The sequence below is a fragment of the Myxine glutinosa genome, chromosome 7 (assembly GCF_964187855.1).
Source record: "Myxine glutinosa chromosome 7, kmMyxGlut1.1, whole genome shotgun sequence".
NCBI classification, from domain to species: Eukaryota; Metazoa; Chordata; class Myxini; order Myxiniformes; family Myxinidae; genus Myxine; species Myxine glutinosa.
In genome coordinates, this window is record NC_136267.1 from 49,112,930 (window position 1) to 49,135,001 (window position 22,072).

General features: G+C 43.7%; 1 protein-coding gene across 4 annotated transcripts in view; it reads right to left on the reverse strand.

The window, feature by feature from the left end:
• Positions 1-6,073: 6,073 nt before the first annotated feature.
• The window catches only part of GNPTAB (N-acetylglucosamine-1-phosphate transferase subunits alpha and beta), a 66,008-nt gene continuing 50,009 nt past the window's right edge, over positions 6,074-22,072 (reverse strand). For all 4 annotated transcript variants that reach the window (XM_068122280.2, XM_078781681.1, XM_068122281.2 and 1 more), the window contains 7 exons: positions 15,334-15,553; positions 12,406-12,516; positions 10,285-10,370; positions 9,016-9,114; positions 8,760-8,927; positions 8,487-8,577; positions 6,074-6,952 (listed from right to left, as the gene is read on the reverse strand). In XM_068122280.2, the coding sequence (XP_067978381.2) occupies positions 6,881-6,952; positions 8,487-8,577; positions 8,760-8,927; positions 9,016-9,114; positions 10,285-10,370; positions 12,406-12,516; positions 15,334-15,553 (847 nt within the window). In that variant the 3' untranslated portion in view covers positions 6,074-6,880. The remainder of the gene's footprint in view (positions 6,953-8,486; positions 8,578-8,759; positions 8,928-9,015; positions 9,115-10,284; positions 10,371-12,405; positions 12,517-15,333; positions 15,554-22,072) is intronic.

Below are 22,072 nucleotides of genomic sequence, written 5' to 3' on the forward strand. Positions count from 1 at the left end.
TCCCCGCTCTAGCAGGTAAAATGGCCTTAAAATGCATGTTGTTGTTGTTGTTGTCAATGTCTGAGGTATCTCGGAGCTGACTGGCATGTTCAGAATGAAATTTTGCATCGATAATGGGAAATTATGTGGAATTGACTTTTTTGACCTTGACATAATTTCAAGGTCATGACCTAATTGGACATTGACATTTTTTCACCATAACCCGACAGGTCTGTCTGATATGAATGAAATTTCCCTCGAGATAGCTTATAGTAAAGTGCATTTACGCTTGATTCACATCATACCCCTCTGGGTTAAAGGTAAAATGGTCTGAAAAAAAGCATTTTTTTGCCAATGAGGAAACTCGGACTTGCCCTTCTCAGATGTTTTTGCATCATAATGTACCTGCACTGAAGTTCTGCCTCTGATATTTGATTTGTCCTTGACCTACTTTTTCAGATTGTGACTTTATTAACAAAAACTTTTTCATCCTAAGTTGAATAATTTTCCTCCAATTTTCATGATGTCGAGTTTTATGTTTAAACTTGTAGATGGGGACACATTTTCTTGATTTACACTATGCTGTAGGTCAATCTTATGCTGATCCGAAAAAAAAAAAGTGGATTACAGGTAATGAAGGAGGTTTACCGTTGATCGCAGATATCCAGTCTGTTTATTCCTCATATCAGTTTCAATAATCCATCATGCATTGGGGCTTCCGGTCCCTCGAGCGACGGGGCTTGCTTCGATCTCTCCACGGCATCAAAGTTTGAGTGTTTTCCCGTTCGTTTCTTTGTCAAATTTCCGCTGCGTATTTTGTTGTGTATGTTAGTGTTTCCATTTGGTTTTGGTTTTGTAGTTGTTGCAAATTTGTGTGTAATTAGTCGTTTCTTTGTTCGCGCCTCGTGCGCCTCGTGTGGCCTGGTGTCTCGTGCGGTCTCCTCGTCTCGACTTGTGCCCCGCCCCCTATATCTCGTTTTTCTTTCACCTCTGCTCCTGCTTTCTCAAATCCACGTTCTCACTTAGAGACTTCCCAGATTGTTTTCATGGTTTTGTTTAAATATTTATTTAAATATGTTTAAACCGCAGCCGTGATGCTGACGCCCCCCCCCCCCCCCCCATGTTTTAAACGTTTCCCAGTGTGTACCCTGGATAAGAATAGGTACGCCGTATCCATGCGTTTTGTAAGAGGCGACTAAGAGGGTTGGCGTCAGGAAGGGCATCCGGCCATAAAAACATTGCCTCAAAAAGAGAACCATGACAATTACAACTACATGTGGGCAGGGTACAGCCCGAAGTGGAGATCGGTTTCTGAGGTTTGGGACATGGAATGTAGGGACAATGACAGGGAGATCAGGAGAAGTGGTGGAAGTATTGGTCAGAAGAAGAGTGGACATATGTTGTGTGCAAGAGACGAGATGGAAGGGAAGTGGTGTGAGAATGGTGAAGGGTAGGCATGGACAGAAATACAAGTTTGTGTGGCAAGGGTGCCCGGGGGGCGTGAATGGTGTTGGTGTCCTGTTTTCTGACGAGTTTGTAGACAGTGTGGTGAGTGTGACCAGAGTGAGTGATAGGTTGATGATGGTGAAAATGATGATTGGAAAGCTCTTGGTGAACGTCATCTCGGGATATGCTCCGCAGGTTTGTCGAAGCGATGAAGAGAAGGACAAGTTCTGGTGTGCGATAGAGAAGCTGATGGAAAACGTGAAAGATGAGGAAGTTGTTGTGGTAGGAGGAGACCTAAATGGACATGTGGGAAGGAGTATGGATGGTTTTGACGGAGTTCATGGGGGTTACGGATATGGTGTGAGAAATGGAGAAGGTGAAAGGATTTTGGAGTTTGCTGATGGAGCTGATTTGTTGATTTGTAATACTCAGTTCCAGAAAGAGGATAATAAGCTTGTTACATACACGTCAGGTGGGTCGACGACAACCGTTGACTACCTGATGGTGCGTAGGCGAGATAGGGGGCACCTCCGACACACAAAGGTGATCCCGGGGGAGGAGGCTGTTTCACAGCACCACTTGGTTGTCTGCGACGTAAGGGTGAAAGGTGCGAGGAGAGCTCGGCGGGTGAAGTACCAACCGAGAATGAAGGTGTGGAGGTTGAAAGAGGTGACAGTAAGGGAGGCATTAAAAGAGAGGCTGAGTAGGGTCGAGGATGATGTGGTTGAGCTTGAAAGTGGTTGGATGTCAATGAAAGCTAGTCTGTTGGGAGCCGTTGGTGAGGTATGTGGATGGACAAAAGGACCACCGAGGCACTCGGAAACATGGTGGTGGGATGATGAAGTTGGAAAGAGGATTGATGAGAAGAGGAAGAAGTTCAAGGAGTGGCAGAAGGCGAAGGGTACGGGAGCAGAAACAGCAGAGCATGAAAGTTATAAGGCAGCCAGGAAGGCTGCAAAGAAAGAGGTAGCAAAGGCGCAGGAGGCATGTAGGAAAATGTTCGGAGAACGCTTGGATTCGGAAGAGGGTCAGAAAGCAGTATTCAGGATTGCAAAGCAGATAGCGAAAGAGGTGTGATGTGATGGGGGTGAGTTGCTTGAAGGATGAAGTGGGACAAATCGTTGACCCAGATGGAATTAAAGGAAGATGGAAAAGATATAAGGAAATGCTGTTGAATACAGAGAATGAATGGGATGGCAACATAGAGAGTAACCCAGTTTTAGGACCGGCAGAGAAGATAACTGAGAAGGAAGTTGAGGAAGCGACAAAAGCAATTTAAAAAAAAACAAAAACAAAAAAAAAAAAAACCACCTTTAGAGGCCATTTTTCCCCGCAAGCGGGGCTTGGCCTTTTTTTGGGGACCGTGGTTGTTGTTGTTTTTCGGTCCCCTTTTTGAAGCAATGTTTTACGGCCGGATGCCCTTCCTGCCGCCAACCCTTTTTGTCGCCTTTTACGACAAGCAGGGAATTACCAGTGAACTGGTACTCAATTTGCCGACCTCAGAAGGATGACAGGCTGAGTCAACCCCCCTGGCGTTAATTCAGCAATCGACCAGGATTCGAACCCAGGATCCTAGGATCCTAAGCCGCACCCTGACCGCTAAGCCAACACCAGGGATTCCAACACCTTCCCAACACCAGGGAAGCGACAAAAGCAATGAAGGGTAGAAAAGCGGGAGGGCCGACGGGAGTTGTGGGAGATATGTTGAAGGCAGCAGGAAGTTGGGGTGTGAAGAGAATGACAGAGATCTGTAATCTGGTGGTGAAAGGCCGCATTCCAGTGGATTGGGAACTGAGTACCCTCGTCCCTCTATACAAGGGGAAAGGTGACCCTCTGGAGTGTGGCTCGTACCGAGCGATAAAGTTATTGGAGCATGGAATGAGGGTATTGGAAAGGGTGTTGGAGAGGAGGATAAGGAAGAAAGTGAAGATCGATGAAATGCAGTTTGGATTTATGCCAGGAAGAGGAACGACAGACGCGCTTTTCATTGTGAGGCAGTTGCAGGAGAAGTACATGGAGAAGAGGAAGAAGTTGTTTCTTGGGTTTATTGATCTGGAGAAAGCATTCGATCGGGTTCCACGCAAAGTATTGACATGGGCATTGAGGAAGTTAGGAGTGGAGGAATGGTTGATCAGAGTAGTGATGGCAATGTACAAAAGAGCGCGCACAGCTGTAAGGACGAAGGACGGGAACAGTGGTGAGTTTGAGGTGAAGGTGGGAGTGCATCAGGGGTCGGTACTAAGTCCACTACTATTTGTAGCTGTGATGGAGGTGCTGGCTCAGAACGTAAAGGAGGGTTTACCGTGGGAGTTGTTGTATGCAGATGATCTGGTGTTGATTGCGGAAAGTATGGATGGACTGAAGGAAAAGATGAACACGTGGAAGGAATGTATGGAGACAAAAGGTCTGAAGGTGAATATCGGAAAGACGAAGGTGATGGCAAGTGGTAAAGCATGTGGTGAGGTGGAAAGAACTGGGAAGTGGCCGTGTGCTGTGTGTAGGAAGGGTGTCGGAGTGAACTCCATTCAGTGTACAATGTGCGCTGATTGGGTTCATCAAAAATGTAGTGGTCTGAGGGGGTCATTAACCAGTGTGGCAGCTACATTCAAATGTAAGGTGTGCACAGAGGGAGCTGCAGATGGGGGAAATGTTGAGTTGGATCTTGGAGACAGCGTGAAGCTGGAAGGTGTGAAAACATTTTGCTACCTCGGAGACATGCTGAATGGAGAAGGTGGATCAGACTCGGCAACGGTTGCTCGAGTGAGATGTGCATGGAAGAAGTTTCGGGAATTGAGTTGCGTGCTGATGATGAGGGGAGTGTCGTTGAAGCTGAAGGGAAAGGTGTATGCTGCATGTGTGAGAAGTGTTATGATTTATGGGAGCGAGACATGGGTAATGAACGTAGAGCAGCAACGAAGGTTGGAAAGGGTGGAAATGCGAATGGTTCGACGGATGTGCGGAGTATCGTTGAGAGAGAGGAAGACAAATGATGAATTGCGAAAGATGATGGGAATAGAGCCTGTGATTGCTGTGAAGAGGAACAGGTTGAGATGGTTTGGTCATGTGTTGAGGAAGGATGAAAGTGACTGGTTGAGAAGAGTGATGGAAATGAATGTAGAAGGAAGTAGAAGACGGGGAAGACAGAGAAAGACTTGGCTAAAGATGGTGGAAGAAGAAATGCGGGCAAGGGGGTTAACAAGGATAGATGCAGAAAATAGGGCAAAATGGAGAAGATTGTCATGGGGACCGCAAGGCTAACCCCCGCTCTAGCAGGGAAAATGGCCTTTAAAATGCATGTGTTGTTGTTGTATTGAGTGTACATGGTGAAAGCTTATAAATTACTTAAATCGTAATGTCTTTTGGATCTTGAAGATGTGAAAAAAAACTCCAACAATTGTGTAGATTAAATAATGATGAGTTAAAATAAATCTAAAACTTTATAAAGTGTTTTTGTTGTTTTTCTTTGTTACCTCTGCCACCGAAGGTGGATGGAGGTTATGGTTACACCCATGTTTGTCTGTCTGTCTGTGAACAAGATATCTCAAGAAGTGGACGGAATCGGAAGAAATTTGGCGGATAATTAGCGTATGTGACAAGGACGAAATGATTAGATTTTGGTGAAGATCCGGATCCAGCTAGTAGATTTTTTAAAAGTGATTCTTCACCATTGGGAGATAGGGCCAAAAACAATATATAGGACAATATCTCAAAGTTGTTGACGGATTCGGTCAAAACTTGGAGAGTTTGGGTGTGTGACAAGGAAGAATTGAATCAATTTTGGTGAAGATTCTAATCCAAATCCGGCTGAAAGACTTTTTAAGTGATTCTTCACCATTGAGTGATTGGGCTAAACCAATATATAGCAGGATATCTCAAAAAATTATGGACAGATTTGTATGAAACTTGGTGGACAGATTGAGTGTGTGACAAGATCGAATCGATCCGATTTTGGTGAAGATCTGAATATGGATTTGAATAGGACAATTTTTAAATTTCTAAGTGATTCTTCACCATTGAGTGATAGGACTAAAACCGACACATAGCACGATATCTCAAATTATGGATGGATTTTGACGAAACTTGGTGGACAGGTTGTGTGTGTGACAAGGACTAATCTATTCGATTTTGGTGAAGATCAGAATATGGATTTGCATATGAGAATTATTTAGTTTTTAAGTGATTTTTCACCATTGAGAGATCGGGCCAAAAACAATATGTAGCACAATATTTCAAAAAGTTGTGGACTGATTATGCCAACACATGGTAGATGAATTAGTTAGGTGAAAGGAACGAGCCGATTGGATTTTGGTTCAGGTTCGGATCTAGATCCGGTCTATCATTGGGATACAAAAAGTGTTCAGCCTGGTGGAGCTATGTGCTCTACCGAGTGCCGTTCTAGTGTTGAGCCTGTTTTGCAAGGATACATGTAAATTTTTGGCAATTTCTCTCGGAGCATTTTTTTCTCTCACCAACACACCATCCCAAACGGTGATCTTTGGATCGCTTCAAATGTTAAAGGAAGCCGATGATACACGGGATGGAAGGAGACGGAACACGGATGCGCTTGCAGTGTACAAAGTGCAGTGGAAGTGTTGATGGGAAATAAGGGCAACATCACATATTAAAATGGAAAGCAAGCAAAAGTATATAAATTTTGAAATGTTTATTTTACAATCAATTAAAACACATAAATAACTGGTGAGATTGCTGATGGAGTTTTGTTTGCAAGGAGGCAACGATTTGGCTGCTGCTTACCGAATCGAGCAATTATGGACCCTGTTGTGACCGTCTGCACAATGTGGGAAGGAACCACCGAGCACAGGTTTCTGATCAATTTTTAAATTAAAGGGAATAGTGGAAGTGTCACCTGCATCCATCTAGTTTAAGCAAGTGCAAAATTAATAAATAGTTGGCATCAGTTACTATGTACATGTTGAAGAGCCGAGCAGGATAATCAGCACTGCAACCTCGGGTTTCACTGCCATCCCGCCCCATCCGTCCTCGATGTTGAAAGCAACTGTAGTACAATTCGCTAGCCGTGTCCAATGAATTTTGTTTTACCTGTGAAGGTCCTGGTTTCTTTATTTTACCATTAGGGCTGCAACGTCAATGCATTCAAACCCTGTATACAAAAAACAAAAACCAACGAATAAAAATACCGTAATAAATTACAACCTGCCATTTGTACAGAAGTCTTTGCTGCGTGCTCATCCCAGCATTCCGAAGACAAGTTTGGCTTGTTCGTCTTGCATCCGAGCAGCTGCTGTGTCACTATCACTAGTTACAGTAATTATGGGGATGGAAATGACAACCTGCGTGTTCTTGTTGCAGCACAGTGGATTTGGCATTCCCTGAGTTGATCGTGAAATACAAGTGCAGAGTCGTCTCCGTGTTTTCCTCACCCCCTCCATTTTTTTTTTCACATTCTCAAACGTCGATAGAAAGCCCTTTCACCCTAAACCGCAATCTTGTCTTTCCACATCCCATGTGGACGTCTTCGCAGCAAACGGCGACGCACTGATGAAACCTGCAAGTGAAATGATAAATGGGATGTTAGCATCACTTACTAACATTAGAAATATTTTTAAACCCGATCGGAGCAACTGATTTATAAAGTAAACAACTTTGGGATACAGGCGTCAACAACTTTACACATTTCCAGTCTTCGGGTCTAGGAGACCCATCAAATGCAAGTGTAAGGTTTTTTTGTTTTTGTTTTCAATGCTTTGCTATTCTTTGAGTCGGAGTATTTGCTCAAAGTTGATTCATTGATCCTATTATTTATAAGGCCCATACAGGTATTGTAAAAAAAGAAAAAAAAAGAGGGTCATGGAGTATTTGCTCAAAAAAAGACATTTCCACTGATCCTTGTTTATAATATATATATATACATATATATATATATATATATATATATATATGTATATATATATATATATATAGTTACGTTTGTGGGGGTAGGGATAATTTAGTCCAGGTAGATTTGTATAGATTAGCATGCTCCGACTGTCGGGAAGAAGAACCACCTCGATGTACTATAAGTAGGCATCCGGTAGACTGTTTCGGATTAAGTGTATCTTCGTCCCATTACGAGTGAGGTATGTTGATTAGCTCAGGGATTATGGGTAATTTATCCCTTGTATGTCGTTACCTCTGTAATTTATTTCCTATGTCCCTTTTGGCACCACACCATAGACACATAGCCCGCATTGAAACTCACTAAAAAGCTAACCGGAAATCATGCATCAAGCCCTACCACAGACAACCCCGACTTGGGAAGCACACAGATCGGGCAGGCGGAGGCCACCCCCCAAAGAGCTGTGATTGGGCGGGGTTTGGATTGACGGGAAGGACTGGTAGGGAGCAACTCGCTGATTGGCAAAGCACCCCAGATAACGTCAACGGCTGGGTGATAAAAGAATGCGTGAGCGGACATTTTCGCTTATTCGCTCTTTTTCTTGGCTTGATGCGCTAGCAGACATTCTCTCTTCCCTTCTCCTTGGCTTCTCGCTCTGACCGACCTTTATCGCTCTCGTGCCTTGTCCTACCAAAGACGATAGCGAACGGTCGTGATTCGCTCTTGCACATTCTCGCCCTGAACCTTGTACGAACGGTGACATTTTGCTCTCGGGCTCGAGGGATCTCATTGCGGGCGGCCGTGTGCCGACATCTTGCTGGTGGTCGAGGAAGAAGAGCCAGAACTGGGTGTTTCCAAGCAGGAACTGCGAGTGGACAGGCGCGGCCTGTTTTTTAAATTAAAACTTTTCCCTCAAACCTGAATGAATTTTTTATATATTTATACAACTGAATTATTTTTAACTAAATGATAAGAGCATACAAGGGGGCTCATGCAAAGAAAAAAATTATATAACATTTATAGCACAACAACAACAACCCTTCCCAGCATCTAAGGAAATTGTGGATGAAGTGCGGAGAGGAGTGGAGACAGAGATCTCGAAAGGGCATTGAAATGAACAGTACCAAAGGTGGGCAGTGTGCAATGATCATGAGGTTTGCACATGAATGTTCAAATCGCAAGTCAGGAACGGTTGTAATCTGACCTTCTCTGAGCAAAATGACAGAATTGTCAGCAGGATGAGCAGAAACAGGCCAAGGTGTGTCCAGAACCGCAGTTGATCCCGGAATTTCCGCCTTTGGTGATACAAAACAAGACCGTGTTAGCAGTACGTCAACATATCCTCTTGCTCCGCCACCACCATCATATTCATACCCTCCTACTGTACAACTGAAACGGTGACACTCTCCTACTGCATTAAAAACTCCACCTTCACTCCCTGTTGCTATTCTAGAATATCCTTGTCCCCACTTCTCACCATTCATTCAGCTTGCAAATGTGCAGAAAACGATTTCGATAACCAGGTGGAAGCTCAAAGCGTGTCAGTTGTGGAAATAGCGACTCGTAGAAATCCCTCAGCACCGCTCGCACAGCAACGGCACCAGCCTGTCCGTGCTCCATGTTGTCATTGAGACACACAAACTTCCTGTGAGAAACAGTACCACCGCACATTGATGATGGAAGCCTGTGGCTGTGTGGTGAGGATGAGGAATCCGTGCTCTGGGTGATGATACCTGGGGTTTTTCCGAATGTCGTCCAACTGTGCGACAACGTGTGAAACGTTGCTGTGAATCATTTTGAAGGCGATATCTTCCTCACCCATCACTTCAAACCTGCAGTGGAGTGGGATGTGGTACAGTGGAATAAAACTTTAATCGGCATATTTGCCAATTCATTTCAAATTTGAATAAACAACCCCAAGAGAGAAAATAAACATAGGGGCAATACCAATTCACCTGGTAGAATAAACAGTATACTGCACTGACTAAAGGTATTTTAAACCAATTTCAATTGTTGCTAGAAGACAGTGCAGCATGTAGAATCACACTAACATAATCATAAGACTTTAAACAAACAAAAAAAAAGAAATACTTATTTTGGGGGGCAACCACCCCCCCCCGCCCCCCCCTCCCACATGACTTAATAATGTACCTCCTCAGACCCTGATTTTTCCAATGCTTTGTACAAACATTGGTACATCACGGATGATGAAGGTTGTGGTGAAGTTTCATCAAAATTGTGTGTGTAGGTTCTGAGAAAAAAGCAATTACCTATTTTGGGGGGACAAGACCCTCACACCCCCCCCCCCCCCCAAATAGACCACCTTAGACCCAGATTTTTTTAAATGCCAGGAATAAACTTTTGTACAACACAGGTGTTTGAGGTTGTGGTGAAGTTTCATCAGAATTGCATGTGTAGTTTCTGAGAAGAAAGCAAATACCTATTTTGGGGGGCAACTCCCCCGTACATCCCCAAAGGGGCAGATTTTTTTTTAATGCCGTGAACAAACTTTGGTACATCACTGGTGATGAAGGTTGTGGTAAAGTTTCATCGAAATATTGAGTGTAGTTTCAGAGGAAAAAGCAAATTCCTATTTTGGGGGGTCAAACCTGGATCCACTTTGACCCCTGCTATACCCCCTTAAACCTTGATTTTTTAATGCCATGAACAAACTTTAATCACAACACAACAAATATAATTTGTGCCAAATTTGGTCACAATCTCATCAGCGGTTTCGGAGAAGAAGTTTCAAATGTTTATGGACTGACTGACTGGCGGATGAACAAAGCGCCATCGCATAAGCTCCCCTGAACTTCGTTCCAGGTGAGCTAAAAATGGGAATAAGTGACACTGCTCCTGGAACTGGTCCTTTGACAGAGTTGTTGATAATGTAAACTCGGAATTTATTTACAATGAAAGCACATCGATTTGCAATTTATTAATTACTGGCGATGCATGGTCACGTGTCCATGTTAATGTTCTATGAAGATTTCTCCCATCACCTGTATACATTTTCTTCTTTGAAAGTCTTTTTCAATAGGTTTGCAACAGGAGAGCAGCCTTGGAGCAGGAGTAGCGTAACAGGAGGCTGTACCACAATGGAGGAAAGGGTGAGGGATTTGATGAGGAAGATGTATGAAAACTCACGAAAAAAAATTAAGTAAATAAACGATCTTGAAATAACATTAAAATAAACAAAATATAGGATAATTTAAAAAATAACCTCGCCAATGTTCCATCTCCACTGTTCTGAAGACCACAAAGGTTTTTGCCTTGTTAATCTACATTATTGTCCCTCGCCCCTCCGACAAGGTCAGAGATGGACATTAAAATGACCTCCGGCCGACCAACCGATCACCCGTCCATGTACTTTTGTGTACGAGATATTTCTAAAAACATTTATCATTTCGCTTTCATATTGCAGATATCTATTCCTCATGACATTATCGCAACCTGATTAGATAACGGCTGTGATTGGCTAAATTATATTGCTATGTCAACCATCTTAGTAACATGGCTTGTGTATGTGATATTTAAACATATATATATATATATAAAATCATTTAACATTCATTTAGTTTTCATATTGCACAGATCTGTTCATCATACCACCCAAAAGGTGGGGAACCTAGAGTATCAGCTCCTTGTATTAATACTTCTGGCAACTTGCTGGTAGTTACCATACCACTGTCAGTCAGCTAATTGTATCCAAACCTGTGACTTTTCCAACCACAGTGGTGAGCACAGGCTCGTGTAAAGAGTTCTGCTGGTTCCGCATCCCTGAGTTTGCAGTCATGCCACTGAAATTATACTTATCATTCGACCATGCCTTGCAGTGAAACCCGTACTGCTGGCTGGAAAGCCAGCCAGAGACTCCTCAGTATGAGGAGGGGAGCATTTTTAGTACCAAGTAATCTTTTAACATCAGGAAAGTAATCATTTCTATCGCCGCCTCAAAGTGATCTTCCCAGTCTGAAATAAACGCTCTCCCCCAGCTCAAAATGAATTCAAAGTGCCCTGAAATGGCTCAAAATACATTTTCCACCCACCTATGCTTGGGCCTAGCTGGTTTTGAGGACAGAGGTCGTTTGCGTAATTTAGCAGAGCGAACGCCCCCAGCCTAATAGATACACCTCCCTGCACTCAGCAGAGACACCTATTTTTCATTCAGCAGAAACCAACTTCCACAATTGTGGAAAAAATCTGCGTGTTAACACTAAAAAAAAAACTGCTGTACATTTTTTTTTTTCAACCTTCTTCTCTCCGGGCCTTTCTCCTCCCATATACCTATAACTATATCAAAAAGGAAAAAGCACAGCCAAGCGTGAATGGCAAAATCAGTGCAGAAAGAACTTTGTGTCATTCTTGGTTTGTTTTGTTTTGTTTTGTATGTGTATGTATGTGTGTGTATACGTATGTATATATGTATGTATGTATATGTATATATGTATATATGTATACACACACGAGGGGCAGTCAATAAGTAACCTTAAAATATTTTTCTTAAAAGTTAAAAAAAATATGTTGTGCTTCATCACGGACTCGGAGGCGTAATGGTTAGAGCATCCACTCTGAGTATGGAAGTCCGGCGGTTCGAACCCTGTCTGAGTCATACCAAAGACTTATAAAATGGCACGTGCTGCTTCCTTGCTTGACGCTCAGCATTTTAATAGAATAATGCATGGACAAACAACCACAGGTTGGCAACCATTGCACATGATTGATGTGCCTAATGGCGTCCGCTCGCATTGAAGTTCCTTGCAAGGGGACTCGGTATTATGATTATTCCGTGTCGTCAGTCCAGGGCCACCTACTTAATTAAATACAAAGATGCTGCATTTGGAACAGAGGCACAAGAATAAATGAAATCCTACCTTTGAACCAAAATGAATGCAGATCCGAAAGGAAACAAACGAATAACTGAACACTGCACTTCAAGCATTGCCAAAAGGAGACAATTTTTGAATTAGCTCTCTTAGATTTTCATTCAAATGGATCAAAAAGCTGCACATGCATAGAATTTGCATTTCCGCATTTTTATTGGTTATGCCACCCCCGACCCAAACCCCTCACCCCCCCACCCCCCCTTTTCCCCCCCAAAAACCCTTACAAAAAATACTTGCCATGCCACGAGTGTAATAAGGCTCAGAGGGCACAGAGGTTGCAACCAACGTTCCATTGGGGGGAGTCAAGTGAGAACAGTTAATGAGCATTTGCTCCAACTGGCTCAGGTTCTGGAAAAGGAAAGGGAAGAATTCGAGAAACGTCCTTAAAAGTTACAAGCTGAGGAGAGTGGGTTTCAATCAAAAGTAAATTGGTTATTGTGGCATTTCCCCAGAGGTTTAACAATTTGTAAATACATAAAATAAATTATTTTTATGAGCTGAATAAACTGGCCTGAGTTTTGGCTGATGAAGCAAAAGTCTTTCAGGATATGCACAAATTAAGGAGCATCTCTGAGATTATACGTTATAGGGGTTTGGGCACTTACCTTCTTGGCACTCCGTAGAGTGCCATCGGTGACCCCTGACAAGCAGCCAGGGCCACGTGGTCCCTTGTGGAAAAGTAAAGTAATCTGGCTGGCTGTAACCAAAAATGCCAGCCAGCATGTGTTCCAAAAATAATAAAGACTGCACCTACTCCAGTGAAGAAGAAGATGTCAACCTCAGTGTTAGACAATGCTCTGCATCAAAGCAAAAACCTAATAGTCAGGTTCACTATGTCAATAAATTGTATTTCGTTCAAAATCATGGTAGATTAGCAAACCTATACATTTTTGGAAAGGTTATAGCATAAGGAAACTAAAAATCAATGTTTACATTTGGAGAGATACCTGTATGGCGGCCATTTTGGATTTTAAAAATGGCCACTGTAAAATACATATTTTGTTCTATTTCTGCCTCTAATTACCCTAAAAACTTTTTAAAATATACTAAACCTATATTTTCAGGGACAAGGAATCCAATGAAAGTATCAAATTAGTGCTATGGGGAATGGTAAGACACGAATCAAAGGTTTTGAATTGCAAAATACTGTCTTTATATTCGCGATAAGTTGCATAATCAAATACATGTTATCATTTTGTACAGGCAGTTAATAACATCAAAATGTGTCACAATAATTCATATCACCAAACATACACAGGCAGTCAGAAAAATCATATATACACATGCAGTCAGTATAACTTCACATCTACATAGGCAGTCAATGACAAAATATACACAGGCAGTCAATGGCATCAAACATACACGATTACAGAATATGCCATTTAGAGTTCGTCATCACTGTCCTGTGTGTCGTATCCGACAATATAGTCCGCATCGTTTTCACAGTCCGTTCCACACAAGCAAAGGTCGGTCAAATTGATTGGCAAATCGAATTGGTCGAATGGTCGATCGAATCGAATCGATCGAATTGGTCGAATGGTCGATCGAAACGATTGGTCGAATGGTCGAATGGAATTGGTCGATTGGTCGAATCGAATTAGTCGGAATTGGCAAATGTAAACATTGATTTTCAGATTTTCCATGTAATAACGTTTCCAAAAATGTATAGGTTTGCTAATCTACCATGATTTTGAACGAAAAAACATAGTGAACCTGACTATAAAGAGGTGCTGCCTGCCCAAAACCAAACCAACTAAGCTCTAGATGAATACAAAACGGGGTGAACTTGAGCATAGACGAGGAAGTTATCATCTTCTACTGCATAGCATATTCTGTGCATGAGGCATGGGGGATGCACACAAAAAGGAGAACGTTTCATGGATGAACTTGGTCATCGAAAGGTGATCCTACTTTAATGATGGTGGACACTGAGTCATGGGAGGACTCCATCCCATCTTCTGAAACCTGCAAATGGAGATCGCAACCACGGTCTCTCGCAAAGAGTTGGTGAGTCATCGCCGGCAGTCCGAACAAACTTCCAGCTTCTGCCACCTTCAGTCGAATGTCAAGACACAGCCAGCCAGTTTGTGAAAGACTTGGGCAAAAAGGATTTCCTGGCCGATCCAATCACAAGAAGGTGGTTATAATTTGGGCCGTTGAAGAAGATCCCTACAGGTTTGCAGCATTTTGACAGTCAGAATGATGACACATAGGTCTGCAGGGTAGCCCATCAGCAGACTTCTTAACATCTCTGCTGCTATGTTACATCCTTTGCGGGCTTTCATTCAAACTGAAAAAACACTGTAGTGCCAGCAGGGTGCACTGAATCATGACGCAGCTGCCTTTCAGAAAGATGAGAGGCCTGCTGTTCTGTTTATCAATGATTATGGAAAAAGGTGCAACGGCATCTTTCCTAAAAGTATAACATTGCATTGGATGAAATAGCCTAACAAAATATGTAAACGGAATAAGTGAATAATACGATCCACCTACAAAGCTTTCATCCGCAGCCAGCCCAGAGGGGAGTACTGCTCTCCCCTTTGGGCTGGCTCCCCTACCACACGTCTTGCCCAACTTGGCGCCACGGAAACCAAGGCCTTCAAGAATATTGGAATCTCCTGCGATGAAGCCGAGTCTATGGTCCTCGTCACTTCGCCATCACAGACAGGTCGGTGGTCTCTGTCTTCAACCGCCTCCTTTCTGGTCTCGAACCATATGCCCTTTCCATGCTTTGTCCCCCCCCCCCCCCATAGGGTACACATGGTCCACCATCAAGCCTACCTAAATCCAGGATCACTGCTCAACTCCACTCGTTAGCCACCCCGCTCCCTCCCCCCCCCCCCCCCCCCCCACACCCCAAACCCTCCTCCTTCCAAATCTCCAGTTTTTCCCTCTGTATGCATCTTGTCCACCTCATGCATCCTCTCCTGCCTCGCTTTCCTCCCCACACCCTTTGTTTGTCAACCTCCCTCTGTCTTGGACTTCGGCTCTGCTATTGGTGCCCCTCCTCTGCTGTTCATTTTTGTCCTGCTGGGTCCTGATCCTTTCAGTGTACTAGTACTAGCTCTTCCATGATCTTAGACTATGTATAAAAAAGAAAAGTAAACAGGAAGTGAATGTGAAGCAAGTTTGGTAGTACTACAAGATAAGTGCATTTTGTAGTACCTGGAGGGTAAGTGGGGAAGCGTACACCCTGGTTGCGAGTGTCCGAAGCTCCCGGTCAGAAAGGTGTCCAGACAGGTCAGTGTCCAATTCTTGAAAGAGGCGAGCGATGGAAGGCTGGCGAACCGCACCCATCAAGTAGTAGTAGTAAGAAAATGAGAACTGCATATCATCTCCACGGCGGACTTTGTGGGAAGATGTTTGCTCGAATTGCTCTGGAAATCTGAGGCATTACGAGATAAATAGGTTTACCTTTCTCTCTCTCGAACACACTTTATGTGCAGGTGACACAAATGTTAGTGAACATTAACATCAAAATTACAAATTTTGGATATCAAAGCAATTTTGTGATGTACAAACTTTGATAATTGCCATGAACAACAACAATTCCGGATCAAAGTCTTATTTGTATCTTTGTGTGATCAATGGCAATCGGGTAGCTGTGATGTCAGAGGTGACACAAGATTTTCGTTGATGTATATTTAGCCGGTGATGGACTGCAATTTGTGAGTTACGCTTTTAGGGGATTAAAAGTGTGTCGATTTCAAACTTTCTGAAAAATAACTGCAATCGTTAATGCCTAAGTCACACATAGGCGGATATTTTGGTGACTACTGGCGACTGCCGGCGATCAAGATTTTTCGGCGACTACTGGCGATTTCGGGCGGTCAAATATGGTCAGGCGGCAGTATGGCGACTGCAGGCGGCCACATTGCGACTGCATTGCGACGACGCCCCGAGTGGGATGGCGACTGTTGAAGATCGACGACGACTGCATTGCGGATGCACGGCGGCAGCGTGGCGACAGTCTGGCGGCTAGATTACGACCGATGGCGGATCGCGGCGACTGCATTGGGGCCGGGTGGCGGTTTACTCCGACGTCCGCAAGACTGCAATAAGACCGCCGGCGATTGGAGACGATTCACACAACTTTTTAAATCTTTATTTCTCTATTTTACATTTCACTTTATTCATTTCAATGATGTATGACATGAAGCATAAAGATGTTTGATGTACAATAAGAAAGTTAATAAAGATGTGTCATTGTAATGTAATAATCAAACTTTTCTGCAGGGAGAGAGAATGGAAATAAAGTCCAACAAATTATTTCCACTGGTCCCAAGTCCCATAAATAAAGTTTCCAAAAGGACCAAAGTCCCAAAAATAAAGTTCCCAAAAGTCCCAAGTCCAAACAATAAAGCCATATCCTTGTCGGCACCACAGGACCTCACTCCACGGAGACCCTCACACCATCCTGTCTTGCCATGGAATCGTGGTATGTCATAATGCAGTCGCCAGGCAGTCGTATCTCTGTCGCCAGTGGCCGTAACTCGGCCGCCACGAGTCCTACTGCTGTCGTCGTCAGTCTCCCATAGCCGCAGGGGAGACGTGGCAGTTCTTCTGTAGTCGATATGCAGCCGCAACAGTGTCGGCCCGTAGTCGGGAAGATGCCGCAGGAAGGCCGTATGGCATTCGCATCTCTGCCGTGCTAGCTGGTGGGGCGATTGCGGAAGACTATGAGCGACTGGGTTGCGGCCGCTTTACGCTCTTATTACGGATACCGACGACAGCATGGCGGTTCCATCACGACAGCATGGCGGATTTTTTTTGAGTGCGACTGAACGCGCCGTTTTTAAACATTTAAAAAAATATTTGGCCCCTTTGCGGCTCTTGCCGACTGCAGCCGACCTGGGGAGGATAACCACGACTACAGGCGACCGTCCATTACGGTTTCATTACGATTGTCGGCGGGTGGTGGCGATTTTTCCAGTCGCCAGTAGTCGCCGACAAATCCGCCTATGTGTGACTTAGGCATAAGGTCTAGCCAAAACAATGTTCATCGCCATGGGAGCAAACCAGTGACCTGCCATTTAAAAGTGAATTAGGTTCTCATCCAAACAGTTTCCAATATGTCGTTTTATATAATTTATCAGAAGTTACTGCTCCTATCAACAATCATCTTAACCTGCTTGTTAGTCCCCTACCGGGAGGGGTCTATAGATTTGCTCTCTGTCACACCTGTGGTTTTCTGTATCTTTTTCATTACCCTTAATACCCATTACATTACCCATTACCATTACCATTACCCTTGAAGCTGGAAGGTGTGAAAACATTTTGTTACCTAGGAGACATGCTGAATGGAGAAGGTGGATCAGACTCGGCAACGGTTGGTAGAGTGAGATGTGCATGGAAGAAGTTTCGGGAACTGAGTGGCGTGCTGATGAGGAGGGGAGTGTCGTTGAAGCTGAAGGGAAAGGTGTATGCTGCATGTGTGAGAAGTGTTATGATTTATGGGAGTGAGACATGGGTAATGAACGTAGCGCAGCAACGAAGGCTGGAAAGGGTGGAAATGCGAATGGTTCGGTGGATGTGCGGAGTATCGTTGAGAGAGAGGAAGACAAATGATGAATTGCGAAAGATGATGGGAATAGAGCCTGTGATTGATGCTGTGAAGAGGAACAGGTTGAGATGGTTTGGTCATGTGTTGAGGAAGGATGAAAGTGACTGGTTGAGAAGAGTGATGGAAATGAATGTAGAAGGAAGTAGAGGACGTGGAAGACCCAGTTAAGACTTGGCTAAAGATGGTGGAAGAAGAAATGCGGGCAAGGGGGTTAACAAGGAGAGATGCAGAAAATAGGGCAAGATGGAGAAGATTGTCATGGGGACCGCAAGGCTAACCCCCGCTCTAGCAGGGAAAATGGCCTTAAAATGCATGTTGTTGTTGTTGTTTCATTACCCTTAATCATATTCAACTGAAACTTGGAACATGGCTTTATTATCCTGCAATCACAAAGCGAAAAGCCGGGTTAGGCATTCGGTTGCATACATGCGTACGTGTGGCGTACATGCTGCATTTTTAAAATTCATTTTCTCAGCAACCGTTGGTCCGATTGATACGAAATTTTACCATAAGAGTGCCTCCGCCTGTAGAATTTTTTTTATTCATCATTATGACATCATAGGTGACATGGTACAGACGCCACCTCTATATCTCCCAAACCGCTCAATGGGAAAAAAATTTAAGCATGGCTCATTGTCAAGTACTCCCCATGAGGAATAAGATATGTTGATGATGCCATCAGTGCCTTCATTATGACGTCATAATTCGACAAGTATAACGCTTGATCTGATCAGTATGAAAAAAAAATTCCTCTGCAACTGTTAGTCTGATGGAGACAATTTTCAGAATATGAGCGGCTCCTGTAGAATTTTTTTAAATGATAATTATGATGTCATATGTCACATGGTACTGGCGCCATCTTGGAAAAATCGAAAAAAGTTACACCTCTATATCTCTGAAACCACTCCATGGAAAAAAATTGAGACCTGGCGCATTGTCAACTACTCCCCATGGGGAATAAGATATGTTAATGATGATGTCTGGCGATATATCCACAAAACTCCTTCTCAGTAGTGAGTTTTATTGAAATCAAAACGTCCACGTAATCTAAATGGAGATGAAGCAATCATTAGCAAACGGTCAAATAAAACCCTATAGAAAGCAAGCCATTTAAAAGAGTGCTCATTCTGCTTACCAGCTCGGATCGGCACAAAATACAGACAGTTCTCGCACGCATACCGAACCCCTTATATATCATTCCTTATCTCAACCACCAGGGAGGAACTGCAACAGATCACAACCATTAATTTCATTACATTGTCATCGGTACCTTCGTTATGACGTCATAATTCGACAAGTACAAGACTTATCCGATCATTATGAAATTTTTTTCCTCAGCAACTGTTGGTCTGGGACACAAAATTTTCACCATAGAAATAGAGGCATAGTTGCCTCCTCCTATAGAATATTTTAATGATAATCATGACGTCATAGGTCATGTGTTACAGGCGCCATCTTGGAAAAACCGAAAAACGTTGCACCTCTATATCTCCAAAACTGCTCCATGGAAAAAACTTGAAATGTGGCTCATTGTAAAGAACTCCATATGGGGAATAGGTGTTGTCAACAATTACGTCATTGGTGCCATAATTATGACGTCATAATTCTACAGGGACAACGCTTAGTCTGATCAGTTTGAAATTTATTGAACGTGATCTATGCTACAATTATATTAGAAAATATAAATTTATGATGGCATCGCTCACATGGTCTGGCAGCCATATTGGATCAAAGAATAAATAAATAAATAACGTTCAAAAACAGAAGAGTTGGCCCGCACCAAGTTGACTGCGCAGGGTAAGTATTCTATGAAAACCATTTAGTTATGATAAGATACAGAATAAGTTTGAGTTTCGGGGTGTTTCACCAATTTTTTTTTCAACGGAATTATGCTCTTTTTGAACTTCGGAAATATCACATATTATACATGGGTCAGTTTACAGCTGCTTTGACTCCACCCCACTGTTTTACACCCATTGGCTGGACAGCTGGCCTGACTCTACCCGAAATTAAGCAGCACAGATCGGCAGGCCTCAGACCCTAGGTCTGGATGTTAGTCCATGGCCCAGTGCAATTGTAATTATTCCAGTTATATAACTACGATGTATGAAATATGCACATAAGCCGTACGCATGTTTTTGCTTCATGTACGGACATCGGGATATTATTTTTTTTCTGGCACCAAACGCGGCATTATACACTGCCCAAATAAAAGGATGGGTTTACTGATATTGATCTGAAACTTGGTAGGAGACATGTATTGCAAAGCAATTCTCACTCTTGCTATTCATGCCTTGCTGAGGTCATTATGAGATGCATAGAGTCTGCATTTGGTCAAAGTTGCTCTGCAATTGGAGACAAGAAACTATTTTTTGGTGTCTGGTTGTTGGATGCAAGCACTTTCTCCTATCACATTCAGAGAATCTCATTTAGATGTTCTTGTGGTAGTCTCCACACCGAGAGGCGGCATTAGGGTCATGCATCCAATGCAATTGCATGGGGCACAAAATGACCGATCCTGGCTCACACTCTTTCAAGACGGCCTCCGATGGCGGGGTCTCACACCATCGGATTTCCGCCAAAACATACCAACTTGTGAGTGGTGATAAACACTGCACAAAGCGAATGCTCTACCTCAAGGAAAGAAAGCATTATCACGTGATGAATCGATGAAAAATAATTTTTCACATGATGTTTAAATGGACAAGAGCACAGGACTACCGAAATTAACTTTTTTCATCACACAAGCAGCAGAACCAGAAAAGGGTCCTCGGTCTAGCACATTTTCTGGGGTGTGTTCCATTGCCTAGCAGCTTGTAGTGCGCTCCCCAAGTGGCTTAAGCACACAAGCTAGCAGTCCAACAAAACGGTTGATAAGGAATGGCCGGCTTGGCAAGCGATAGCAAGCCAATTGGTAATGGAACACACACATGGATCAGCTTTTTGCGAGAGTTTGTGTTTACGGCTGGTGTTATTTGGGGAGATTAGGGGGTTTACAGTTATTCTAATCACATAAAATAATTTGAAATATATCTACAGGAGAAGCCAGGGGGCATCACGTTATTCTTTTTATTACTGACAATTATTGTACTACTATTATTGTTAACATTATGAGATTGCAATACTGCAATGTTAATATTATGCTATTACTTTTGTCATTTGAAGTGACTTTGGAAATATGCCACAGTAAGGTGGAACTACGGTCAAGTTGATATATATACATATACATAGTGTTGCGGTTTTAGAACCCTCACTTGTAAATAATTCTTGTAAATATTCTATTTGTTAAAAGGTCAAAGGTCACACCCATAGTTAGGCCATATGCAACACGTAGGTCACCATAGGACTTTAGTTATCTCCTTAGTATGTGTTTAAATAAGGCCATGTTCCCAATAGTCGAATCTGCGTTGCATTAATCAAATAAGGTAGGCCCCATTCATCACATTCGAACCTCTCTCTCTCTCCAAGCTACTCCATCATGCCCACCTACAGTCGGGGCTTGTCCCTCCCAATTATATAACACGCCTTCGCTTGCCAGCAGCGTTCGCTGCATTGAGCCGTCATCGCTGCCTTAAGCGCTCGCCCCGGCCGCCATTACGCACGCGGTCAAGCTGGAGAAGAAGGGGGCGGAGCGCCAAGAACGAGGCGTGGCCCTGTCAATGTTCCGTCAAGGGCGGAGCCGGTGAGCCCTCGCTGACCAATCGGGGCTGAGGTAAGCTCACTGATAGGCGTGGCTCGATGAAGCGCGCATTGATTTCTAAGCGCGTTATATAAGCGCAAGCGCGAGGGAGCTCCATTGTTAACAACTGCGAAGGGGACCGTGGCTATTGAAAGGACTGCGCGGGGAGAGCTCGATTGCATTGTACGACCTCCTTTCGTAACGAACTGCGCCACGAGCCTTTGTTAACGGACTGATCCGGGAGCGCTCCATTTGATACGGACATTGAGTGAGTGGGAGAGCTGCGCTAACAGAGAGGGCACGGAGAGAGCTGCGTTGGAACGAACTGCGCTGGGGAACTCCTAATTCATAGGAACTGCGCATACGGACTTGCGAAGGACTTCCCCCCCCCCCCCCCCCCGCCATATGCAAGGTCCGGTCGCGCGCCAACGATACGCGCTAGCTGCCTGCCCAGGTTTTCGCCACGGTACGAGTCGACACCTGGAGCCGGACCTCAACGCCTGGAACCATCTGCTTGGACCTTCTCCTCCTACCACTACCATCCCGTGTGAGTCTGTTTGTCCGGGGTTGTAAGTAGGACTGTTTAGATAAGCTTGCCCTGTGTCCTTTGCTCTTGTATATTCCTTTCATTTCTTCTTTTGGGTTTTTGTACATAATATAAT